General features: G+C 45.1%; 1 protein-coding gene across 5 annotated transcripts in view; it reads left to right on the top strand.

Annotated features, from left to right (window-relative positions):
• LOC135911198 (clotting factor G beta subunit-like) overlaps positions 1-26,762 on the top strand; it is an 84,866-nt gene that overhangs the window by 43,159 nt on the left and 14,945 nt on the right. For 4 of the 5 annotated variants that reach the window (XM_065443392.1, XM_065443390.1, XM_065443388.1 and 1 more), the window contains 5 exons: positions 4,883-5,007; positions 8,604-8,654; positions 17,014-17,099; positions 23,813-23,904; positions 25,007-25,251. In XM_065443392.1, the coding sequence (XP_065299464.1) occupies positions 4,883-5,007; positions 8,604-8,654; positions 17,014-17,099; positions 23,813-23,904; positions 25,007-25,251 (599 nt within the window). The remainder of the gene's footprint in view (positions 1-4,882; positions 5,008-8,603; positions 8,655-17,013; positions 17,100-23,812; positions 23,905-25,006; positions 25,252-26,762) is intronic. The other variant, XM_065443389.1, reaches the window with a different exon arrangement.

The raw sequence follows: 26,762 nt of genomic DNA, 5'->3' as shown, positions 1-26,762 counted from the left end.
CGTAAAGGTATTGAAAGCATGCGGGTTTCTGTGCTCTTTTTTATCCTTTTTTGATAGTTCTCCATTCTTTTTCTCAGCCGAAAAAGCTACGCGAATGAATCAAACTGGAAACCGCGTAGGTCCTCTGCGGGTAAACCCTGAAAGGGCACGCAAGGGCGGCCTCATTGTGTCCATCATGAACCTAGAGCATACGCATAAGCTCATGGCTTTTCTTTTTAAATGTGTTGGAGAAGGGGTCCATGCACTATGGAATAACGCAATAACTATTGTACTCACTGTGATAAATATAATCTTTAATAATATAATAATAATAATATTATTATTATTGTTATTAATATAATATAAGCGCATCGTTCCTTTCATAAGGCGACTATCATCATGGGGCTCTTCGCATACATTGACAATTATCATCGATAATTTCTGCGCAAGCCCCTCACCTATTTCGCCCGTTATGGGGCCGTCGATCAGTGCTGCTAATTGCAGGGCAATATTTCTAGATATTAAGATATTAGGTATTGTGTAGGGAAATAGTTAGTTGAAACCTTGGGCAATTTCGCGCTAACGCATTGAAACGACCACACTCCTGACGTGATGGTATGTTTTGATTTGCGTCTCTGCAAATTGCCCTTGCATTAGTATGCAAAGTATGACTTTTCACTACATCAGCGCAGTGAACACATCTCGCCAAATAAAAGACACGGTGCGCACGCTGTCGGCCATTTAAACAAGTATGGCTACTACGAGTTCGCCGTTCGTACTGCATGAAATATTTGACGCAAAGCGATAAGAGAAGCGTATGCTGAAACTACAAACAAATTATCACGGGCACGTGCTGTAAGATTTCTGCAGCGAGAAGCTCTGAAGGGCGGAAAAAAAGGACAAAAAAGGAAAAAGGAAGAAGGGCTGCAAGAGGACAACACGAGCGCTCGACACCGATCAACTAGCCCACCTCACCATTCTGATTTAACACTGGTACATCTGGGCATAAGCGAAACGATACCTAAGACTAAGCGGGACTATGCGGTCGTGGTGCTAAACAGCTCACTATACATGTGTATATGAAAGTTTATCCGGAACTGCCTATAGGCAAAACAACTTTGTACGGAGTGCGAGCAGTCATCCGTTTGGGCAAGTTTTCTTTGGAAAGAAAGTGACAATTTTCTAATTCGTTGAAATTACATTTCAATACATAACTGTGGTGATGCTGCGTCACTTCGTTGTTCATATACCAATTATTCCATTTTTTTTACATTGCTGTCATGAAGTGGTGCACTGTTCTGGCACTTTGTGTAAGTGAGGTCCGGCGCCGATCTTTCTTACAATTCCAATAAGGTTCCATGTAATGTTTGTACTTGGGCCAGGTCCAATACAACTTTGTCCAACAGCAAAGCATGCACGTGGTGACGTCTTCTTCTGCGAATATGGCTCAAAGCTAGTGTCCGTGTTGTCAGCACAACTTGCACTGCGACACATCATTTCAGCTTTAGTCCAACCATATTTTGCTATATGTGTGCATATATATATATATATATATATATATATATATATATATATATATATATATATATATATATATATATATATATATATATATATATCCTATGTAAATTTTTCTCTCGACTTATGGCGAAACTGGCTTCAGAGGGTGGCAGCACTGCGACTCTAGTTCAGGCGAGTTACGTGGCGCGTTGGTCGCCGATTGCCAACTTGCTCTTCGGTACACACGTGCTGCCATGCGAGAGCTTTGCGGCACCTTTGATGGTTCAAATGCTGTGGTGCAGCTCTCGGGAAGGACAGTGCGCCTTCTCTTCTGCCGCCACCCTATTTCCCAGTGGCGGCTGAAGGATGGGGCCGTGGCGTCACCTCAGGTGTACTGGTGAAGGGTTCTGGGGCGCTATAGCGTAAAGCTATTCCATACTTTTCTATTCCAATTCTGCAATCAGCCCTTCGAGACTGGTCGAAATAATTTGCGGGTCGCCCCAACTTCGCGTTCCTGTAACTCGTCGTTACTAAAATTACGATAACTCGGCATCTGGCTAGACACCAACACATTTATTATGCATGACTAGACTGGACAAAAGAAAAGCAATTATTTCTGTTTCGATGCGTTTCAGCCGTTAGCCTTCTGCTATCTGTCAAAAGATTTCGGTTTGCAGTCACTTCGCCTCTCTGTCACGCGACGTCACAAAACCGCGAATACTCGCCGCGTGAAAGTGACGTGTACGCGTTGAAGATGCAGTAATACGCTGTACAAAACTTTTTTTTTCTGAATAGCCAGAATCTGCCTAGTTCCGAAACGAATAGGAGATGGCTGCCCACTGACACTTCTGGCACTGGCTGTTCGCACCTGCCGGAGAGCATGGACTTATTGTGCATAATAAAACTTCTTGCGGGGCAGTGTAACGCTACCAAGCCAGTTCGGCACGTACACGACGTCGCTCTGCCAACTCTTCTTTGATGAGAATTCGTTTTAACAGCATTCTTAGCCTACTGTTGCAAGGCGCCACAATTTTTGACCAGGCACCCGCAAAGCCAAATACAGGGAAGTCGACCAATCGCAGACGCCAGCACCACCCTCTTCACCCAGTTATCTATTTTCACTGCACTGGCTCGCCCCACCGAAACCATCGCCACTTGAGCATGCTCTTCGCCTCTTGTCAGCTTGTTGGATAAGAAAAGCCGCTCAATGTAGGCAATTGTTTTCGTTGCTAAATTAACCAAAGTGACGTCCTATAAATGAGGAGAGCATCTGATTGATCTGTTCAGAATTCGATACGGGTCACCACCCGATGCCTACGATGGTGGTTACGTAATTTTCTCGTCAGGAGATTGGAATAAAGATATATAGGAATAGGTTTACGTTATAGCGCCCCTGTTCTCGCCTCCCTTTAGCAACAGAACAATCAGCACCTAAATGATATGAGGCAACATGTAGGCGGCCTTCCAGGTGATCATTCTCTTAAAAATGTCCATAATCTTGCTTGAAATTTTCAGCTATTTGACTACATTGACAATGACCATCAATGGTTTCTGCTCAATTTTCTTGAGCTTAGTTCATCTAACTTTTGGGCCGCTGGGTACTGCCACTGTGAGAATATTGGGTAGGCTGGGCAGACCCGCTGAGACACAGTGACTTACAACACTACGACAAAAACATTCTAGGAAATTGATTGACACATAGAGGGAGAAACGAACTCTACATAAAAACATTATCTCAGGCAAGCAGCCAACAAGAGCCATCTCGACACTAGGAGCACCAGACGGTGCTGATTTCTCCAAAGAATTAAACCAATCTAATGCTGTAGAAATTTCATAAGCATTAAGCAGGGATAAAACAGACCTGCTTAGCAAGGGTGCAAACTTTTGTCCAACGAAGAACACACAAATTCGAGCTTCACAAGGACCTCATAGAATTTTCCTGACCAATGTGTATCAGAAATTTTTGGCAGACAACAATGCACCATACAGTGAGACGACACCACTGGGAACACAATTGACTTGGACTTCAGAACCAGAACAAATCGGTGTGTTCGAGATATTTTGTTTATTTATTTCAGCAATGCAGCTATCTTGGAAAGGCTGTGAGTCGGAGTGGGGTACAAAATGCATCAATACAAAGCAAAGACAATACAATAGATGTTTTGCATAACGTCGCTCCCGCATTAAATATATATATATATATATATATATATATATATATATATATATATATATATATATATATATATATATATATACATACAGATACCTATATATAGGTGGAGAGGGGTAAATAATAAAGAGAAAATTAGACAACCACCCAACCGTAGTGAAGTGCTACAACGAAAACCCATGCGGGTTCCTCGAAAGCAAAGCTTCGCAGTTGAGCAGAAATTCGTCCTGGCCCAGGACTCGAACAAGGGACCACCACCTTTGCGGTGGAGCCGCTCTACCATGTAAACTAACCAGGCGGCTAGCAGATGGTAGGCAAAGTCAAATTTACGAATTTACGAGGAACACGCAAGAGTGTGACGTAATAGTGCTGCGCAAACCCACAGGGTGGAGAGGAGGGTGAATTTCCCCTTTATATATATATATATATATATATATATATATATAACGTAACACTGTCACTAAATAAATTATAAGCCAATCGAAGCTAAGCAACTGTAAAAAATACCTGTCTCCGATTGTCTGATCATCTCAAATCTAAGTTCCTGGGACGACATTGTAACTTAGGAACCAGGTAAGGATGGAAGTACTGTCATTTTGTTACTATATAAGGACAAGCACTGGCTTGCATACAGCAAAACAACCCTGAACACTACCGTTAGCTAGAAAACAATCCAACATTACTATACGCACTGCGAATTACCAACAGGCTGAAGCCACTTTTTTTATTATAGATTCATACCACTGTCAGAATTGAAATTTCGTAAACCAAGCAACAAAACTACAGGGCACTTTTATCTCTTTACCAAAATTCATAAAATCCTAGCCACTGAACTGTATGTTGCAAATATCCCAAGACGCCTGATACTATCAAAGGCCAACACACCGATGGAGAGCCTCGCAACATTTTGCAACCGCTGCCGTCGATATTTACCCAAGGCACCTCTATAATTTGTACAAGGTATCCTACACCTACTGACAATTATGGAAAACATTAATACTAAAGACACACTACCGAAAAACATAATTCTCCTAATGCTAGGTTTCACGGCCCTATACACAAATTTTCCAGTAGTAATAATTTAACTGCGATAAAAGAAACTATCTAAACCAAACTTAATTTGCAACAGTCTATCGAAGTCTGTTTATCTATTCTGGAATTAGTTGTCAAATAAAATACTTCGAACATGAGGGCAATAACTACCTATATATATAATGTTTATACATGCAGGTACTGCGGACAGACGCGACCCAAGACGATCATGTCTACTACTAACAAGGTTGAGCTGAAGTTTGTGAGTGACTGCTGCGAGGAAGGACGTGGTTTTAAACTGCGCTATGACATTATTCCTTCTTGTAAGTACTCACTCAAGCTTCAAATTGTTGAAAAGGGACTATTTACAGAGCTGCTGCTTGCAGGTACCTTGCTGCAACTCCTTAGATTGCATTGGTTTTTTACTATCCAAGCATCCATCACAGTTTCTATAGAATTTCTATTAAAGTGGCGATTATATTGAACTAATATGAAAGAAAAATTAATAAGCGACAAACAACGTATATATACAAGGGCTCCAAGTTGGCTTAAGGTGAATATTATCACGCGGAAAAAAATTTATTGAGACAAGAAATATGAGCCACACGGTGAAAGGACAACAGCGCAGCGGCCAGACAGGTGAGCCTGTCTCTGGCATTAGAGCCCACATTGGTATAAAACCAAAAGGAAAAGAAACCTAGGCGGACGGGTAACGGTGTTAAAATAATACGAGCAAGGAATCTTACGTTTTGTTCTTTTTGCACTTGCGCAAAATGATCGCTAACTCTGCGTCTTTGCATTCCACTTCCAAAAGAGTGCTGCCGCCATGCCAGGCATTGAAACATGCAACCTTGGGTTGAATACAATTGTAGATTCTGATTTTACATGCTGAAATGACGATGTCATGTTGAAGGACGCTATAGTTTGGGATGTAGGTATATTTTGGACACTTGGATTTCTGTAACCTGCTGCTAAGTCCAAGTGCACGAGAGTTATTTTGCCTTTGGCACTCATCGAAATGTGCCCGCCGTGGCGGGGATCGAACGCGTGACCTCGAACACAACAGAGCAACGCCACAGTCACTAAGCTGTCACGGCGGGAAGGGAATTGATGTACAAGACCTCGTTTTAACATGCGATGTTGGGCGCCAAAGATGAAAATATCCGCTAGTGTGATTATAGCAAAGCAAACATCGATTGGCGAAGCGGTTGTGTCTAAAAAATAGATAGGAAAAAGTTTCATTTGTAGCAAATTCATTCACTTAGAAACCACCCAGCTAGCTTTCTTGGACAGTGCTCTTATAGAGTTATGACGTGCGTGGCTTAGTTTGTGCTTATATTCGTTAGTGCAGCTACAGAATAGGCCACAGAGGAGCTGAAGTGATTGCTCCTTTAGCAGCGCTGAACACAGATTCCGCATGTACACACTGCATGTGCAGCTTTAGATGTCCGCACGTTTCCTTTTCCATCTGTGTTTGTTTTCTTGAGACTGGAAATATCATGTGTAATTGTTTACCCGAGTCTTTATATAGCGTTCAATCTTCGCGGTTTATTTGTTGTCAGGTATATTTTACATTTATTTGATGGAAATTGACCGACGTGGTTTCACTTCTCTTTGAAGTAGTAGTGGCCGCATTTCACTAATGTTTCTTCGACGTTATTTCACGCGGCTTCTTTTTCACGTTGTTCCTATTCCATTGTTGATTACCTTTAGCCCTTAGCTAGTGCATTGCCGTCATCCACTACAGTGTGGTATGTGCGATAAGTGTTTTTGTGCCACGCACTGAGGCTCTCTTCCAATGGCCTTTGCAACTTTTCCCCCGTAATTTGTTTCTTTTTGTTGCTGTTGTTGATACTGCTGTTGTAGTAGTTGGTGAAAATGCAGTTGTGGTTGTTGTCGCATTTAGATGCGTGGTATTTACAATAAATGTGCTCTGTTTTATGGTTGCAATCTTTCGCCTTATTTTCTAATCCCATGTTGCCCTTCCCTGTGGGTGTAAGCTTACTTGTACTCGCCACCGCACTGTCTGGGGATCGGAGATCAGTCAAGAGGCAATGCGCCGCTTTTGATTCGTAACCCAATGTTTGTCTTGTTTAGACATTAAACATCATCTCATTCAAAGGTCAGGTTTGTTTAGGACTGTATGCTGTTGGATTTGTTAGTGTTCCTTATTCATCATTTCGGTGAGCAGAAAATTCGCCGGAAAAAAATTGCCCATTCGAGGCCGCTGTGCGTACTTCCGCGGCGCATGCTTGATTCTGTCGCTCATAGCAAGGTTTGAATTAATCCTCATTTTCTAGTGAGTGTGTACCCTGTCCGCCTGGCCTCTTTTTTTCCGCAAAATTTTTCCGCTCGGCGCAGTTATCACTATATGTTGGCTTCAAAAAAATGGCTGTGGCTTAGCTAAGGTTAAGCCCAGGATGCGAAGCATACTAGCCTTTATTTTAACGCGACAGCGTTAAGGAGCTCGTGTCGCAGAAAAGCCGGTGTCATCGGCGTCGGTGCCGGCGTCTGCGGCATTGGCCGTGAGCGATAAATCCCAGCAGGCACTTCAGAATAAAAAACAACTCGCAAGATGGGCTGGGTGGGAATTGAACCAGGGTCTCCGGAGTGTGAGACGGAGACGTTACCACTGAGCCACGAGTTCCTTTTATGCGAAGCATATTACGAGAGCTCAACCCAGCTCCTCAGGCGCGGCGGTGTCGCCATGAAACCACGTGACACCGTGACGTCACGACAGAGGAGAAGTGGCTTTGGCTCAACTCTTGCAAGACGCGGGCTGGGTGGGAATCGAACCAGGGTCTCCGGAGTGTGGGACGGAGACGCTACCACTGAGCCACGAGTACGATGCTTCAAAGCGGTACAAAAGCGCCTCTAGTGAATGCGGTGTTGCCTTAGAAACGAGCTGTTTCTAAGGCGTGCGTCTCTTGCTCAGGCGCACATTTCGTTGCCGCGCCGAACGCTGCTTTGCTCGACGCTCACCGTGTCCAATGCGGGGCGCGTAGTCGCTGCCCTGTAGCCCATTGTCTTACACCCCTTGGCGGGTCGACGGGAACGCTGTCGCGTTCCACTCTTGAAGGCGAAGCAGTAATGCATGACTTGTTTCTTCGTCTAGCCGAACCAAATATAGCCAAGCAACAGCAGTTCACCAGGCTAAACAGTGGTTCAACAACTAAAATAAAGGCTAGTATGCTTCGCATCCTGGGCTTAACCTTACCTAAGCCACAGCCATTTTTTTCTTTATTTATGAGTCACGAGTTCGATGCCTCAAAGCGGTACAAAAGCGCCTCTAGTGAACGCGGTGTTGTCTCAGAAACGAGCTGTTTCTAAGCCTCAGGGGTGCGTCGCTTGCTCAGGCGCACATTTCGTTGTCGCGCCGAACGCTGCGTTGCTCGACGCTCACCGCGTCCGATGCGGGGCGCGTAGTCGCTGCGCCGTAGCCCATTGTCTTACACCCCTTGGCGGGTCGACGGGAACGCTGTCGCGTTCCACTCTTGAAGGCGAAGCTAAGCACCCGCTTTGCAGCTGTTATGACGTCATATGTTAGCTACGCGGCCGCGCGCGGCGCAGCAAGGAAGAGCGTGGTTGTGCGGCTAGTAGGCTTCGCATGAAAATAAAACTCGTTATGCGTCAAGGAGTAGCATTTACCGGCAACATCATTTGTGTTTCTGAACGTAGCGATAATTGGAACAACAGCATCACATGCGCTGTATGAAGAATGGTCAAAGACGACCTCATTAAGCCACACTTTCTGTACAGAGAGTGCATCAATACATTGCCGGGTAAGCCAAGCGTCATTCGTCGCAGTGACTGTGCCGAGAAACGACTCGCAAACGCAACATGATTGTCTCGAAACAACTTGTCCAGAGTAGTCATGATTGTGAAGAAGTAATTCCTTGCTCTGAATTTGTAATTCCAGGGTCCGTGGTGCCTACACCAGCCACTGATAGGTACAAGCCAGTACCATGCCGTAAGTGAGTGCGCTCGTTCGTGAATTGAAGTCAGTTTCAAGAAGACATTGTTGCCACCTCTTTTCTGCGACTACTTGTTATAAAAAAAAAAGTATTTTCTTCTTTCAAATAGAAAACCACTAGGCACATGGAATCCTACATGTGACAACAAAAGAAGAAAGACAAAGATAAGGAGCGAGTGCAGTATTAAGTAAATAATGCAGCCCTTTAGCATCTGGCAGCACGTGTAGTCAACACGTGTTAAAAAGGTTAAATACTCTTGTTGCCTGGGTGGGGAAATGAAAGCGAAAAGTGCACTAGGGCGTTTACGCATTTCAATAAGGAGAGGATCCTTAATTGCAGGTCATTTTTTCTTGCACGTGTGGTATTGCATTCTTGCACAGCGCACACAAAACCCGAACACGAGAAATAATACAAGACAAGTGCTGGTCTAAGCATTTCAAAGTTTTTAGTGGAAGGAAAAGATTATATAGACAGTGATTATGAAAGTGATGTGGATTGCGCAAAAAAATCACAACATATTCACAAGCAATCAGTGGACGTGATGTGCTCGTTTCATAGAGAAACTGGTGGCTCAATTATAATAAATAAATTATGGGGTTTTACGTGCCAAAACCACTTTCAGATTATGAGGCACGTCGTAGTGAAGGACTCCGGAAATTTCGACCGCCTGGGGTTCTTTAACGCGCACCTAAATCTAAGTACACGGGTGTTTTCGCATGTCGCCCCTATCGGGATTCGATCCCGTGACCTCGTGCTCAGCAGTCCAACACCATAGCCACTGAGCAACCACGGCGGGTAGCTCAAGTATATACATGTTCTTGTTGTTGACAATGTTATATGCCTCAGCAATTTCACGGGCATGCTGATCGTGGTGTTTCATGATTGAGATATCCTATCAACAAGGAGCACAGCCACAATCACGACAATTGCTGGCATGATGCGACGACACCACTTCCTTTCGGCATTAGCACGTTTCCGTAGCCTGATATTTACATACCGGCGAGTCTGTGTGAGATAGAAGTTGTCACGCACGCAAGCAATGCCATGCATAATTCCAGAAAAACAATCAGTCTACTTGATAACGTTCTTAATAGAGCAAGCGCTGTCACTCACTCCCGCACCAATCCGTGCACGCCTATCAATCACAACGCACAGACCACCAACTTTCATGCCACGGAAAAAAAAAATGATACCAACGCCATAATGTACGGCAACTGTCACTAACCAGTGCGAACTCAAATGCACATAAGGAATTAAAGCAACTCTCCTGCGCCCACTCTCTGACACAAAAAGCTGATTAGACGAGGACGCTTTACATTTAGGCTTCTTTAACGATCGCTCAGAAGCAGTCGTAAGAAAGGAAGCGTGAAATTTGACCCACATGGTCAAGCCTGTTGAGGTCATTGACACATTACAGTGAAACTGTATACCTCTATCGCAAAGGACATTTTCGTGTCGTTGTGGTAAGCTAATAACTCCCCATACGTGGGTTGATCGTGAAGATAGTACAATGCCGGGCCGACCCGTGGTGGTGGTGAAGCAGGCGTTAAGCACTCCCCATACGTGGGCCGATCCCGAAGATAGTGCAATGCCAGACCGACCCGGGTAGAAAGTGCAGTTCGCCATTAAATGGCCCACATACACAGCTTCACTCGTCATCCTTCTTCACAGAGGGGAAGTGCACTGAGATTTTTTTTTTTAGAATGGTTGTTGGCTTAGCCACTCGGGCATCACGCATCATCAGTTTTGCCGCTGCGGTAATTCGCTTATTTGCCGGCACGTTTCACTACGGAATGTCTGAATTAGAATTCTGGTGTTTCCGTATCATGAATAGTCCTTGACAGCATAGCGGATTACTAAAGAAGTGACGGCACTACATACGTTGCTAGAAATGGTGTTGCTGCTAGCGCGCGACCATGGACATTACTGTAATAAGTGCTTGCATTCATCACACCACTGACACGTATTTTTCTACTGTTCACAGAATGTGCAACAACGAACTGTTTTCTTGAATAAAATTAAGCAAAGTGCTAGCGTAATAGATCAAATTGCATGAAACAGAAATCTTCTGCTGCTAGCAAACTGGTGTGACTTCACGAACATAGTCATAAACTTCGACAAAACTGTTTAACTTTATTACTAACAAATTATTCGGCTCCAGTTTACCTATGACATGAGTACAAAGCTGGTTACACATGTTCAGCAGCAAAAGCATTTGGGTGTAATAATAACTTCCCATATAATACAGGTCAATACATATCGCAAATGTTTGTTCTAGTGCTACACGCAAATTATGGTTCTTAGAACACAAACAGGCATCTCCATTTGCCAGTAAGTTTAAAGGCATAGAAATCAATAATCGCACCCTTTCGGCAATGCACCAGCATCACTTGGCATCCCCCACACAGCAGCCCATAGAAATAAGTTGTAGAAAATTTAACGCCTAGCTGCCAGGTTTCTCTATAACCACTTTAGGCGCAGCGAGGAACATCTGAGATGCTCTCCTCAGCCAAATTAGACTCGTTTAAGGACAGACGCAAAGTAGTAGGACCTAACATCTTCCACTCACTCTATGTGCCTAAGTTTGGTATGAAAGCAGAAGAGCTAAGCGGTCCCACGCTAAGCGCAGCAAGAGTGTGAAACCTGTTCTTGCGGGCGTAGACGGTTGCAGACACTCCTTCTTCCCTACAACTAGAATTCCTGGCCTCATAATTCAATGTTGCTTGATTCAGAGGCGTAGTTAATATTTAATGTATGTTTTCGTGTGGCTGTATTTGTTCTTTTTTATGATCCTGATGTATTGGACCTTTCTTTGACATTTGGAATGGTCTACTTAGAAACTTCATTAGCACGTTTTAAAGGTGACTCTACACATCTATGTCCACCCTATTCTACTTGGTTCCATTGTGGGTAGAAGTAATAAACAAATTAAATAAATACCTAAATAAATAAATTATATAACTTGATAAACAAACTTTATGCGAGAGAAGTTGAAGTTGTAATGATGGTAAAATTATGCAGATCTAACCATATCTTGCAACATATGGGAAGTGAAGCTTTCGCGAAGAGGTTAAGCAAGAGCTAGCAATGTCTCCATTTCATTCGTGTGTGTTTTGCGTAACGCAAAGTGGCGTGGCGCGCACGTGCTACGCAATTCGACACATGCCACGATCATCTCACGGAGTTATGCGGTGTCGGCACGATGGAAATATGCGTTTGTTTGTGGCCTAATGCTTCAAGGATCGGGCTGCTAGCTAGGGGGCGGAGGTTCGATCCTACGATTCGGCACGTAATTAAATTTTCAATGCATTATTACTAGAAATATCAAAGTGGACAACCATTGCAGCGGCGCGACTATCGCATCTAAAACAGGCGAAGAAAAAGGCGGGCCCACGTGCAGGTAGAGCGAAAATAAAACATGCTAGAGCGTTCGACCTGCGCGGCCGCGTTAGCTGCCGCTCCCGAGATAACACAGTGCCATGGCTGGCCGGTCTAAGTAAACCATGGCCACGGTGGCTACCTCTCCGCGCCAACTCCCACACCATGTATGTGTGTGATGTGTGGGAATCCGGTCATGGACTAACGTATAGAGCGGACGGGAGAGCTTCGAGGAGCATGTATGTATGTATGTATGTATGTATGTATGTATGTATGTATGTATGTATGTATGTATGTATGTATGTATGTATGTATGTATGTATGTATGTATGTATGTATGTATGTATGTATGTATGTATGTATGTATGCATGTATGTATGTATGTATGTACGTATGTATGTATGTATGTATGTATGTATGTATGTATGTATGTATGTATGTATGTATGTATGTATGTATGTATGTATGTATGTATGTATGTATGTATGTATGTATGTATGAATTTATGTATGTATGTATGTATTGTTAGGTAGTTGTGTTTGCCGCTATGAAAAGACATGAGGAGAAGAGGAAGACAATGGGGCGCTGGCATAAATTAGTGGTGTCGCTTTTCCCTGTGTTATAGAGCTGCGGTTTATCTCTGCAAATATTGTTCCAAGTCTAATGAAGAAAGGAAGAGAATGACATCCCGATGACAACACCACCATCTTGTTCTCCAGACGTTATGTTCCGAGCTATCGCCTGTTTGTTGGGCTCGTCCAATAAACCTCCTTACATCTGGTAGATCGTGCTGGGTACGCACATCGCCGGCACCCTGGAACTCCGATCCCGCACGTTGCACTCGACCATTCAAACCGACGCTGCCCAACCGCCACCATCTCTCCCGGCCGGCGTTTGCCCCAGCCGGTCCGCCAGCGAGACCCCCCGGTATTTTCAGGTACGGAAGACCAGGACGTCGAGGACTAGCTGTCGGCCTACGAAAAAGTTAGTGGACACAACAAATGGGATGACGCTGCTAAGTTGAGTAGCGCGAACTTTTACCGGGCTTGCGTGGTGAAGCTTTGGTATACGAACCACGAATCGGAACATGAGAACTGGTCAGCTTTTAAGGAGGCAATATCTGCCGTTTTCGGTCGCCCTGCCGTGTCGAAATTACGCGCCGAACAATGGCTGCGCAAACGGGCACAGGAACCAAATGAAACTTTTACCGCCTATATTGAGTATTGAGGACATAATCGATCTCTGCAGGCGCGCCGATGCGTCAATGAACGATAGTGCCAAAATACAGCATATTATGAAGGGTGTCGACGACGATGTCTTTCAAATGCTTGTTGCGAAGTCTGCTGGCACTGTGTCTGAAGTGGTAACTCTGTGCAACAGCTATGGACGAATTGAGAAGGCAGCGGGCTCTCACCCGACGTTAATCTCACATGTACAATCAATTACTCGCTGCCCTGGACATCCTGCCTGAGCAGTCATACCTTTTCGCACAAATGAAAGAACTTGTGCGTGAGGAGGTGGCCCGTCAGTTGTCTCTCCTGCCGTTTGCTCAGCGTCAGGAGTTCCCACAGCAGCAGCAACTGCAGCGACCTATCCCGTTGGCTCCCGTGCCAACGGGATCCCGTGCGGGAGCCAGCGGTGGCTCCCGTGCCAACGTTGGCTCCAATGCCCCATGTCGCTTTGCCTCTTAGTTACGCTGAGATAGTAAAGCGGCAGCAGCTTCAATAGCCCTGACCATCCCATGGTGTGTCATGCTGCAGCCCCGATTCAGCCATTCGTGACATAGGCAGCTCCCATCACTGCAAATCCCTGGCGAACGCGCGACAACCGACCGGTCTGTTTTGCATGCTGTGGCCATTGATCATATCGCTCGATTATGCCGCCGTCGCGCGCCAGGGTACTAAGAAGTCGGAGTCCCCAAACAAGCACGTGTTCACGTAGGCCTCCTCAAGCCGTACTTCGACGTTCTTGTCCCCGCCTGTTACATCGCCAGCATGGCTCCATCCTTCTCGATGGGGGCAATTGTAATGAAGAAAGGAAGAGAATGCCATCCCGATCATCATCAAGAGCGGAGGGGAGGAGATCGGCGCTCGAACACCACCATCTTGTTCTTCGGACGTACTGTTCCCAGTCACCGCCTGTTTGCTGGACTCGTCCAATAAACCTCCGTACTCCAGTAATATGTGGTGGAGGCCCATATATATATATATATATATATATATATATATATATATATATATATATATATATATATACAATGCAGCAGATGATGTGCTCCACACCACCGTCTGCTGCACTTCGCTCCTCGAAGAGGCGCAGGACGTGTGTTGAGTGAGCTCCTCCACAACACTTTACAATGTGGTGGATTACAATGTGGTAAATCTTGGATCGAGGACCTCAATCAAGTGGGAAGTAATGCTAGCGTATTTCTTTAGCCCTTACCGCTAAATTATCATTGAATTTTTATTATTTCTTTAGGCGTGAGCTATTAAGTAGGGCAGCAACAGCACCTAGCAGTGACGTTCAGGAATGCCCGAGAGGCCTCGCAGATGTAGCTTCGCTTTAAAAGCGGAGGGATTGGCGTAAGGAGCGTCTTTGATCTGCTACTACATACAAGTAAAAAGGGAATAGAAGGGAAGTCGAGTAGAGGGAATAGTGACGATGGAAAGGTACTACGTGTCGAAGAATGAACATGCTTGTGGATTAGTCTACCGCGATCATAGTTCCTATCTGATAAGTAGCTCTGAAATAATCTCATGTGTACAGTTTATTGCCATCAGGTGTAGCTATGATGCATGCAGGCAGCCTAGGCATGTGCACGGGTTTATGTAGTAATGTGTCAAAGTTTAGAAACGTATCCACAGGTAGAATGTGGGTAGGAATATATATATATATATATATATATATATATATATATATATATATATATATATATATATATATATATACATATATAGATAGATAGATAGATAGATAGATAGATAGATAGATAGATAGATAGATAGATAGATAGATAGATAGATAGATAGATAGATAGATAGATAGATAGATAGATAGATAGATAGATAGATAGATAGATAGATAGATAGATAGATAGATATTCTGTGCTTCTGGTACTAATGCTGTTTGTTTTGGACGATCGTTTTCAAAAAGTGCAATCGGTTACGACTAGGCATCTGTTTCCAACGGTTTTGTTCTGTCTGGCGTTTCAGTATGTTCTCAATAACTTCATGAGGAGGGATTTCTATGGAGTTCTTAATTTTCCGTCACTTCTCGAGATATTCGATTCCCTCATACAAATAAAAACCATGGTATGTGTCCATCACAGGGCAAATGCTCCTAAAAAACTTTCTTGAAGATGTAGGAGGTACAGCACCGGCTCCAATGGAAACTTCACCGTATACGAAAGGAAAACAAGGCATAAAGCCAGAACTTCCTTTCCTGTCACATAGTAATGTTTCCGTGCTACAAACAAAGTTCATTGAATGCGAGGAAGCATGACGGCGAATTGACATTTCACCTTTCTCCGGGTCCCAATCAACTGCTTTCTCTATATATCCTTATGTCAAATCAGCGCCTTCTGGGTGCAGAGACATGCAGTTATTGCCGGCATCTGGCAGCTAACGGCTACGTATATAGATACCGAAAGGAATATGAATAGCAATATCTGGAATCGAGTATCCAATACTAGCCAACTCTAAGTCCACTTCGAATTTGGTACACAAGTGTGGACGCTTGAGTGAAATTGCCGCGCTCATAGATAAACCGGCTTATGTTTTCAAAGCAATTACCCTCATGCGGTGATTCCACGCATTTATTGAATGTACAGCCGTTGTTAACATAAATGACAGGTTGGTGTTAAATAGAACGCAATATTTCATTTATTGACTCGTCTGTTCGAATAAGGCCAGCTTAATTTTGTGTTTTTCGCACGCGATTAACCCTCTACAATCTATCACCTACCATCTCTGGTCATTAGATAAATAGCGGTGGGAGAGCGTGTTCTCGAGTTATTACATGACAAAGGTACTCTACTTTGCACCTTCCTGTTCGCATTTTGTTTGTCCACGGCTGCACATGCGAGCTGTACATGTTCAATTTTGTGTCTGTAGAGAAGCGTCTTCGTAAACCTATGCCACAGGTAAATATTTGAAACAGCATTCTCTGCTCCACCAGTAGTGCGTGGCCCGCCAGTTATAAACAAGCCTCAGCAGGTGCTGATTGGGCAGTCTCCGTAAGAGAGTGGAGCTCGGCTGGCGGAAAGATAAATTGGCTACTTACATTTTTATTCAACTGCACTAAATCTGCATTACGGAATTGGCGGTGCAATGAACAATTCTGCAGATCTAAAGAATAATGTTTATGTAGTAGGTAATATCATTATCGAAATAAGTTATTTGCCGAGAACTAGCGATACTTACGCTTGAGTTTAGTTTTCCCATTATTTTCCGGCCTTCCTTGTTGTCTGCATGTATATTACAGTTAAGCATGCTGCTAAGCCATTTCAGGAGAACATATAATATTGACTACGACATTTTCTACGTATACGCATCATATTCTTTGCCATCGAGAATAATGACTCATCCTTGATATGAATGAATAAATTAAGAAGTGTATTGGGCGCGAAAGCGTATTGAGGTCCATCCATTTTTTTCTAATTATGGGGTTTTACGCACGAAAACCAATTTCTGATTATGAGGCACGCCATAGTGGAGGACTCCGGAAATTTCAACCACCTGGGGTTCTCTAACCTGCAGCTAAATCTAAGTACACGGCTGTTTTCGCATTTGCCCCAATCGAAATGCCGCCGCCGTAGCCGGGATTCGATCCTGCGACCTTGTGCTCAGAGGCCCAACACCATAGCCACTGAGCTACCATGGCGGGTCCAACTTTTCGAATGAAAGTAATCATACATCGCACTAAGGGATTATAGGTTCGGAATGGGCAGCTCTAGCAACCTTTTTTTCACTATTGCAGACATGGCAGATTGCGGCGAACCCCAGGAGCTGCTTCCCAGGATTGTCGGTGGTCAAGAGTACACCGAGCACAAACACCCGTGGCTGGTAAGTCTACTTGTATGCGGTACGAAAGCGCTGTAGGCTCACAGCAATATATAACGCGCATCACTCTTAGATGTCCAAGTCCAATCTTCCAATAATGGTTCCCTCACCTTATATGAACATTGCAGCAGACAACCTCGGTGCATGGATCATGTGGGGACGATCACAACAGCAAAGTACTACACCAATCTATAAGCGGCGAAAACCACTCAATATTCTAACTAAAGCGTCTTCGAAGGCTCCTTTCTCGAATGAAGGTGGGTTCAAAGAGGGTTCAACGAAGTTTCAAAGAAGGTTCCAAGGAAGGAAGATGACGCCACCATCAAACTGGCGTCACGAGCATTGTGACTACAGTACACAACCAACCATTTACCAGCTTAAAAGCTCAGCGGTTCCAGTGACAAGCAGGCCCCGCAAAACGGCGATTAGCAATGCGCCAAGCACCAATAATTAAACAAAAAATTGGGTTTTTTACGTGCCAAAACCACTGTCTGAATATGAGGCACGCCGTAGTGGAGGACTCCGAAAATTTCAACCACCTGGGGTTCTTTAACGTGCACCTAAATCTTAGTACGCGGGCTTTTTCGCATTTCGCCCCCATTGAAAATAATTAAACAAGTCAGTCAATAAATGCCTGTGGCACGGATGAGGTGATTGAGCGGCTGCGGTATCCGTAGAAATAGCAGGTGGGTCCTCGTCTTCGACATAGAAAAAGGACAGGAAAATCACTCGTGAAGGCTGGTCGAGGCAACAGGACAGCAGCTCGGGTATAGTGCAGTGTAGATTTCATCGTGGCACCACCGTGTCGAAACGAGTCACTAGCTTTCATCTCAGCTACTACTAAATCAGGCGTTCTCTCCTTCGTTTCCATCCGCATTAAAGTACAAAATGAGCACAGGGAGAGCTATAGGAGGCTACTGCGGAAACATAACAAAGACAGAAAAAATACGATATAGTGAAGCATTAGATTGGACAAATATTCATGCTAACCTGAAATTATTTTCCATGCATTGCATACGTCTTGATTGGTGGTTTTAATGATTTAAAAACAGCCCAGCGCTAATGAGGACCGCCGTAGACGAGGACTCCTGATGAGCTTCACCGTCCACCCGAAACGGTACGTGAACGTTTTCGAATTTTTTCTCCCAATGGAATGCAGCCGCCTCGCGCGGGAATTCAGTCTCTGAACCCAAGCACAAGAGAGTCATTCCGCTCCGCTTATATGCGACTATGGGATGCAGCATCAAACCAACACCAATTCCAAGAAACTTTAATAAAGGCAGGTTAGTGTCAATGTTGTCAGTCTTAGTAAAGTGCGCAGCTATGCCTGCTTGTCCGTGCACGGTAAAGCGCCATGTTTTCACCAAGACGAACGATATTTAATGAACACCAAGCAGGTTCGCATTGTCACCGTAATAGGAACCATCACCAGATCGAGTCGGAAACTGGTTATACACTAGACGCAGGTCGTCGGTGGTCAGTGATTCTACTCCGGCGTAGTTTGTTGAGTTCGTGCGGGAATTGAATTGTCGGTTCTGCATTTACAGTGTTTTCTCCATATTCGTTCTCACGCGAAAAAACACTTCGACGGTGTTTGGCGGGGCTTCGTATCATTCCGTCGAAAAATTTTCCTTCACACCACGCATGAGTAAACGGACTTTCTTCTCATTGGACATTTCTGGATCGGCGTGGAGGAACAGGTGGCTCATTTCTTCAGTAAATATAACAACGTTCTCGTCGGACACCTGCACTCGGGCTTCCAATAGAACTTCGGCCCTTTCTTTCCGGACGATGCTCGTCAAGGTCCTGAGGAAGTTACTGAGGAACAGGCCCCACGTTGTAAGGGTGGACACCCGGTTCTCGAACCACGGCATCTTCCAAGGAGAAGTACACGTGGCACAGCTTGTCCTCAGACGTCTCGTTGTTGAAGGCCGAAATCCTTTCGAAATTCTCGAGCCAGGTTTCCGGATCCTCCGACGAAGCTCCACGGTAGGAAGGTGGCTCTTTCATTTGTTGAAGCACGACGGGGGACGCTCATGCTGCCATTGTCGTCGTTGACTTGTTAACAATCTTCCTGGTCGTCTCAGGCAAACGTCCGTACTCCGGGGTCAGTCGTTGCAGCCTGCGCCTAACTCCATAGTGCTTGGCGATGGTGGTGTTGTCTTGGTGGTTCGGGCTTCCATCAGGACTTGTGGGGGGTGTTCAGAAGCCGCCCCAGGATCCGGAATATTGGAAGAACGCTAACACAATCCTAATCAACAAGAAAGGGGACGCCAAAGACTTGAAAAGTTATAGACCGATCAGCCTACTGTCAGTTTCCTACAAACTATTCACTAAAGTAATCGCAAATACAATCAGGAACACTTTATACTCGTGTCAAGCAAAGGACCAGGCAGGATTCCATAAAGGCTACTCAATAATAGACTATATTCACACTATCAATTAGGTGGCAGAGAATTGTGCGGACTATAACAAACCCTTATATATAGCTCGCATTGATAACGAGAAAGCGTTTGCTTCAGTCGAAACCTCAGCAGTCATGGAAGCATTGCAGAATCAGGGTGTAGACGAGCCGTATGTAAAAGTACTGAAAGATATCTATAGCGGCTCCACAGCCACCGTAGTCCTCCATAACGAAAGCAACAAAATCCCAATAAAGAAAGACGTCAAGCAGCGAGATACAATCTCTCCAATGCTATTTACACTGTGTTTCTAGGAGGTATTCAGATAACTGGATTGGGAAGAATTGGGGATAAGAGTTAATAAAAAATACTTTAGTAACTTGCGATTCACTGATCATATTTCCTTGCTTAGTAACTCAGGGGACCAATTGAAATGCATGCTTACTGACCTGGAGAGGCCAAGCCGAAGGGTGGCTCTAAAAATTGATCTGCAGAAAACTAAATTATAGTTTAGCAGTATCGGAAGAGAACAGCAGTTTACGATTGGTAGTGAGGCACTGGAAGTGGTAGGGGAATATATCTACTTAGGACAGGCAGTGACTGCGGATCCGGATCATGAGACTGAAATAATCAGAAGAATAAGAATGGGCAGCGGTGCGTTTGGCAGCATTCTCAGATCATGAACAGCAAGTTGCCATTATCCCTCAAAAGAAAAGTTTGTAACAGCTGTGTCTTACCAGTACTCACGTACGGGGCAGAAACCTGGAGGCTTACGAAGAGGGTTATACTTAAATTGAGGACGACGCAACGAGCTATGGAAAAAAGAATGAGAGCTGCAACGTTGAGGGACAAGAAAAGATAAGATTGGGTGAGGGAACAAATGCGAGTTAATGATATCTTAGTTGGAATCAAGAAAAAGAAATGAGCACGGGCAGGACACGTAGTGAGGAGGAAAGATAACCGATGGTCATTAGGACATGGCAGGGTCAAGCCCTCTTATTGTCGCAGGGGACTTTAATGCCCCGTTTCATGTCTGGGGTTATAAATATGACACCAATAAGAGTAAGCATCTCTGGCAGAATGCCATGGATCTGGACCTGACGCTGATCACTGACCCTAACTTTCCAACCCGAATCGGGACATTCACGTGTAGAGACTCTACCCCCGATCTCATCTTCATCAAGAACGTGACTGAGGCCAAATGGAATAACTTGGCTGAGAACCTTGGTAGTGACCACTATATTTGTGAAGCCCAGCTTCCTATCGTGGGTAAAAAACAGCGCGAATTCTCGTACACAGACTGGGAAAAATTCCGCAAGCTTCGGGAGGAGAGGCCTTCCTCGGATTCACGACCTACTATAGAGCAATGGATGGTTCAGGTTAAAGATGACGTTCGGCGTGCAACCTCTAAGGTCTGCACCGACCTTCCTGTTGAAAAAATGGACAGCAGGCTAGCCCACCTGTTAGAGGCCAAACAGTCCATTCTGAACAGATGGAAGTGTCAACGACTTAATCGTAGGCAACGGAAAAAGATATCTGAGTTAAACAAACACATTGAGGAGCATTGTGTAACCCTCTCTAAACAGCAGTGGGACGAGGTTTGCAATTCGATAGACGGCCAAATGCGCAATGGTAAAACTTGGAACTTGCTTAAGCATCTGCTTAACGAGACCAATACTACGTCTAATCAGAGGCATGTCATTGGTAGAACCATACATGAGGCTGCACGAATGACCTCTGAGGACGAATTAATCCGCACGCTTGCCAACAAATATCTCCCAGTCAGCTCAGGGCGGTCTCCTGTACATCTTGATTACCAGGCCCAGGCCAATTCCTACCTAGATGCAGAGTTTGGCGTTGAGGAGATTCGTAGAGTTCTACATGGACTCAATGGTAGATCCGCACCAGGGCCGCATGGCATCTCCAACAAGGCCTTGCGAAATCTGGATGAAAAATCAATCGCATACCTCATAGAGGACATTAATGAAATTTGGAGGAGCGGAACCGTCCCATTACTTTGGAAGACTGCTCTCGCAGTACTTATCCCCAAACATGGCAAAACACCTAGCGTTGACAACTTGAGGCCCATCTCGCTTACATCCTGCGTGGGTAAGGTAGCAGAGCACGCGGTCCGGAATCGACTCTCCCGGTTCCTGGAGAATAACGACATATACCCCCATAGTATGATAGGATTCAGACCAGGCCTATCCACACATGATACCATGAAACTGATTAAGAATCAAGTCATAGACAACGACTCTAGCGACACTCGTGCCATTTTGGGACTTGATCTTCAAAAGGCCTTCGACAGCGTTCTACATTCGCATATCCTAGCCTCGATATCTCGGCTCAATCTCGGTGAGAGATTTTATAACTATGTTAGATCGTTCCTCTCGGATAGGAAGGCTACCCTCCGGGTGGCCGATCTTGAACCACAACTGCTGGAACTTGGCGAGAGGGGCACGCCACAGGGGTCGGTCATTCCCCCTGTTTTTTCAATATAGCCATGGTTGACCTAAGCAGAAAGCTTCTCGAGATTGAAGGCATCAAACACACTATGTATGCTGACGATATAACTATATGGTGCACAGGAGGCAATGACGGTAAGGTTGAGGGAGCCTTACAGCAGGCAATAGACACTATTGAAACCTATCTCGAACCCACCGGTCTCAGATGCTCCCCCTTGAAGTCGGAACTCTTGCTGTATAGTCCCAAGAAACGCGGTCCAAGGCCCAAGGGATGGACATCGTTAGAAGACAGAGACATTAACTTATGTACAAAAAACGGTTGTCGTATAGCCAAAGTCGATTCAATGACGGTCTTGGGCATGATCGTTGAGTCAGGGGGTACAAATGGGAAGACTATACGCAATCTAATTGCTAAAGTGAAAGTGCTGCTGTTCGAAGCGTATTGCTAGCTTTCATGCTCCTCAAATTTTCGTGGTGCGATTTCGTAGCCATTGTTTAGCTGGCACCTGAGCATCAAGCTTTACAAGAGAAAGAACTGTAGGATAACTAGAACGGAAAAGCCATTAACGTGGTTAAAACGACTTTATTACAACGACCGCGAATACGCCACGATCAACAAGAAGTAGATGACGCCGTGAAATATTATGCGCACTCTTGGATCTCGAGTGCTGCCTCCGAAAGGGAACCTCGCCGACTGCAGGCAGCTTTAAAAAGAAACAGCCACTCTTTGAAAGAGGAGGTTTATTCTCTGAAGTAATACAGCGTACGATGCGCGGCGCTCGCTGGAAAGTTTGCCGGAGAGATTCGGAAGCATGGGAGAGACCATGTGAACTAGGAGTGGTCGCACAAGGTAGGCATGAACACACCTTCATTTTCTTAGTCGGCACCTGTACTGTTTTAATAACACGTCCTCTATCAGCTTCCAGCAGAACGTTGGTTGTGAAGCATAGTAGCTTTAGAATACATTTGAACAGGAGAGCTTTAATGTGCGTGCACGAAGGAATAGTTGACTTTGTCCATTCGAAATAGTTGACCGACTCGAATACACGCCTTTTGTTCATATCTCAGTTTGATCACCGGGGCCGAGCTCGTCACCATGAGCTCCCTGCAAAGAAAATCTTCTGAACACACACGCGAAAAATCTGATCGCGTCGAGGCCTTTCTCTTTGTGCTGGTCATCCAGAGCGGACGCTCGTCTGCAACTGCAGCGGCGGAGTCCACGGAATCGCCGCGTCTGAAGATGCACTTCACATTCCATTGCAAAAGTTACTTTTGCCGCCCAATTTCCGACAGTACTAGAGGTCTGACATTGAGTCATTTGACACGCAGCAATAAGAGGGAACACGTTACAATATCCTTAACACAACGAGGAACTTCTGAACAATTCTTGTCAACACAAGTGCCCCTTCCCCAAAGACAGGTCACTATGCGTTTTTGGTAGGCTGTAAAAAATGTGCACGGAAACCAAATGCGGTCTTCAAGTGTGACAAGTCCTGTAGCTTATGTCTTGTGACGATATAGAGGGGAGTTGCGACAGAGATGGGGGGAGGTGGGGAGCTTCACATTGTTGTTTTAACCTTCGCACATTCAATTAAGGTGATTTGCCATGGTGGTGTAGTGACTTTGACGTTGTGCTGCTTATCCCTAAGATTATGGGATCAAATCTCAGCCGTGGCGGCCGCGTTTTGAATGGGACGAAATGTAATGACGCCCACGTATTTTGCAATATGTGCACGTTAAAGAACCCCTGGCGATCAACATTTATCAGGAGTCCCCAACTAGGGCGTGTCTTATACATAATGTTGTTTTGGCACGTAGAACATCGGATTTTTTTATTTCGATGCAGGTGGCTATCTTCGACAAGTACAATGATTTCATCTGCGTCGGTAGCCTGGTCTCTCCCCGCCATGTTCTGACCGCTGCTCACTGTTGCGATGGGTAAGAGACGTCCTATTGTCAGCAAAAAAGGTGACGAACGTTAATTTAACGTTGGTATTTATTACTATAATATTGCACAAAAAGCAACACACGCAATGGTAAAAAGGAGGGGCGTGGTCAATATCACGCTGGCGCTTCATGCCTGTAAGTTCCACAAAGGGTAACTGACGCGACGGCTCGCGGCAAGTTAGCAGCCATCTTTGGTTGCAAGCATCTGCAAACACATTTAGTCCTGTCGAAAGCTTCCGGACATTGACAGTCGCAAACATAACGAAGCCGCTGCCAATACTATTATAGCACGGTTACTGTACCATGAAGCGTATTCCTTTAGGCAAATCAGAAAGTATTGTAGTAGCTGTTGCTAGCACACAGTAAAGACACCTACAGCTGATAAAAACGAAAACGAGTAAAAAAAAAAAGAAAAAGGGGCAAGAGAGCTGTTTGCAAACAATTAAAGCAAATTGTGAGGTGCGCTCTCTCCCTTTTACGCACTGGGGCACGTGGCACGACGCCGGGCATGCTCCGTGAGCTGCACTAGCCAGCCATGCCAGTTCTTGCCTGGAGAATACATAATTATAGTGCCGTTGTCCGCTTGCCGGTCAGGTGTCAGTGAGTGGTAGCTTCAGCTATAGCTCTCTGGCCCAGAAGCCACGACTCGGAACTCACGTATGGGCATCCAACGTGGTGCTTTATTCTACGACACGAAGAATAACAGTCTCGTGCTCTACCGACTGAGGTAAACAGGCATAATGTGCACGGGTGGAGAGTCTAGGTGCCGTAAATAGGAGAGGAGAGGACAGAGTAGACGCGTGAAGTATTGTTAGTATGGACTCGGACCAGGAAGACGCATGGGTGGGATTCGCAAGACATGTCTTTCTAAAGGTGTCTTCTAAGTGTGCCGAAGCTTACTACAGTACTTCATAAAAATCTAGCTACCACAAAAACTTCTACTTTGATGACTTAGCATACTTCATGACTCCTTGAAAAGTGATAGTAGCAGCGGCTTTCCAAGAATTGTTACCATTTCAGCTGGATATTGTTCAGTCCACATATTGAACGAGTTTTGGATATTTTTTTTTGTTCTGACAATTTGGGGTACCAGTCAAAAGAGCCTCAGCGTCAAGACGGGTGTGCATCGTCTCACCGATGGCCTACACCAAGCTGTCCGACACTGTCACATGCACCCGCACTACAGGAAGCGCAACCTGGCTAACGACATCGCCCTTCTAGAGCTCGTCATCAGCGTCGACTACAACGAGTTTCAGAGGCCCATCTGCCTTCCACTAGACGCCAAAGACCTGGTTGGAAAGGACGGTGTCATCGCCGGATGGGGTCGAGAATCTTACGGTGAGAACCAACTTAAAGACCACCATTACTGATGCTTAGGCATCGATTGTGTTCCTGTTCTGTAGACTTTTTTAAGCTTGTAGCACAGCTCAGAAAGAGCAAAAAAGGAAGGAGGTAGGGAGGTATGCTGCGCTACAAGCCTATAAAAGTAACGACATATCAACTCGCCCAAACTGCCACGCTTTTGATCTGTTCTGTAGCTTTTCGTTGCTCGAGCGCGGCCATAAAACAGCTGGAAACAACTCGGCGCAAATATACTTCACGTTGCCGCGTTTGCATTAGGCGACAGCACTCACACCTTTCTGACACAGTGGCAAGTAGGACTAATTCTTATAAAAAGCATTATTGCGAAGGCAATAACTGCTTAGTATGACAACTACACATCTTGCTGACATTATACTAAGCCCATAGGAATGCGAGAGAACAACATTTGCCGATTTTCAGCAAGTGTTCTCGTGACGAAAGTGATACCACTGACATTTTCCCGCGAGGTAGTCACGTTACTGTGCTCTGTAGTTTTGAGGCTTGTGGTAGCGTTTCGTCAAGGAATCTTTCGTGCCATGTGGATGAGTACGTCCGGGAGTAGGCGGGAAAGAAAAGGGGGCTTATTTTGCATTATTTACATACTCAAACAAGCGGTCAGATTCCAGTCAGAGCTCACACATGTCTGCAGACATCCGCACACCTCAGCACACGTTCTCTCTGCACCAAAGATCCGCCTTTAAAACGTTCTTCTTCCCTAGTTCACTACACAAAAGAGTTCGATGACCTTGTTGAGGCAGATAAGAGGTGTTGCATAGTACACAGAACTCCGCCTCTCATATCCAACCTTTGATGCGAGGACGAGGCAATACCGGAAACAGATATCGTTCGCTCTGCTTCCACGAAACAGTTCGCCCTCGTTACCGCCTCCACGGAGGCTGCGCACGCTGTTGCTTATAAGAAAGCCGCGTGTTTGCCCGTCACAGTCGGTGTCGAACTGCCGCCGTCTGGCCGGCACTGCTGCCTCGGAGGAAACCCCCAAAGAATGCACCCGGCCAATTTGTGCGCAGCAGTTGTTGCAGTGACAACGTTTGACGGCTATCTTTGCTTAAGTTTTTCGTATTTTGTGTGGTATGCGTGAATCCGAGATTACGGTAAGAAAAACTTGCTTACTGTAAAAGCACTTAATGCAACGTCATAGCCCATTTCACTGCAATGCAGGACGAATGTGTCTACTAACAAGCTCCAGCTGTCATCATCATAATTTATTATCAGCTTAAGGGCCCATGTGGGGTACTACATAAGGGGAGTAGTGTCAGTAGTGGAGTAGTATGTCAGTGTTCCGTAGCTTACAAGAACACAAAAATGGTACATGTGATCAGAAAAGGACAGTAATGTCACTTTGTCGTGACGCTGAAAATTACGACACTGCAAAAAGCGTAAGAGCGGAGCAATATAGGCAGGATTACTGACTGGCCTGATAAGGCGTTTCCTGTAGCGCCTAGCGCGAGGATTATTTCGTGACAAGG

The sequence above is a fragment of the Dermacentor albipictus genome, chromosome 5 (genome assembly GCF_038994185.2).
Source record: "Dermacentor albipictus isolate Rhodes 1998 colony chromosome 5, USDA_Dalb.pri_finalv2, whole genome shotgun sequence".
In the NCBI taxonomy this organism is placed as follows: Eukaryota; Metazoa; Arthropoda; class Arachnida; order Ixodida; family Ixodidae; genus Dermacentor; species Dermacentor albipictus.
The sequence above is the reverse complement of the archived record's forward strand: the minus strand, read 5'-3'. Positions and strand labels throughout refer to the sequence as shown.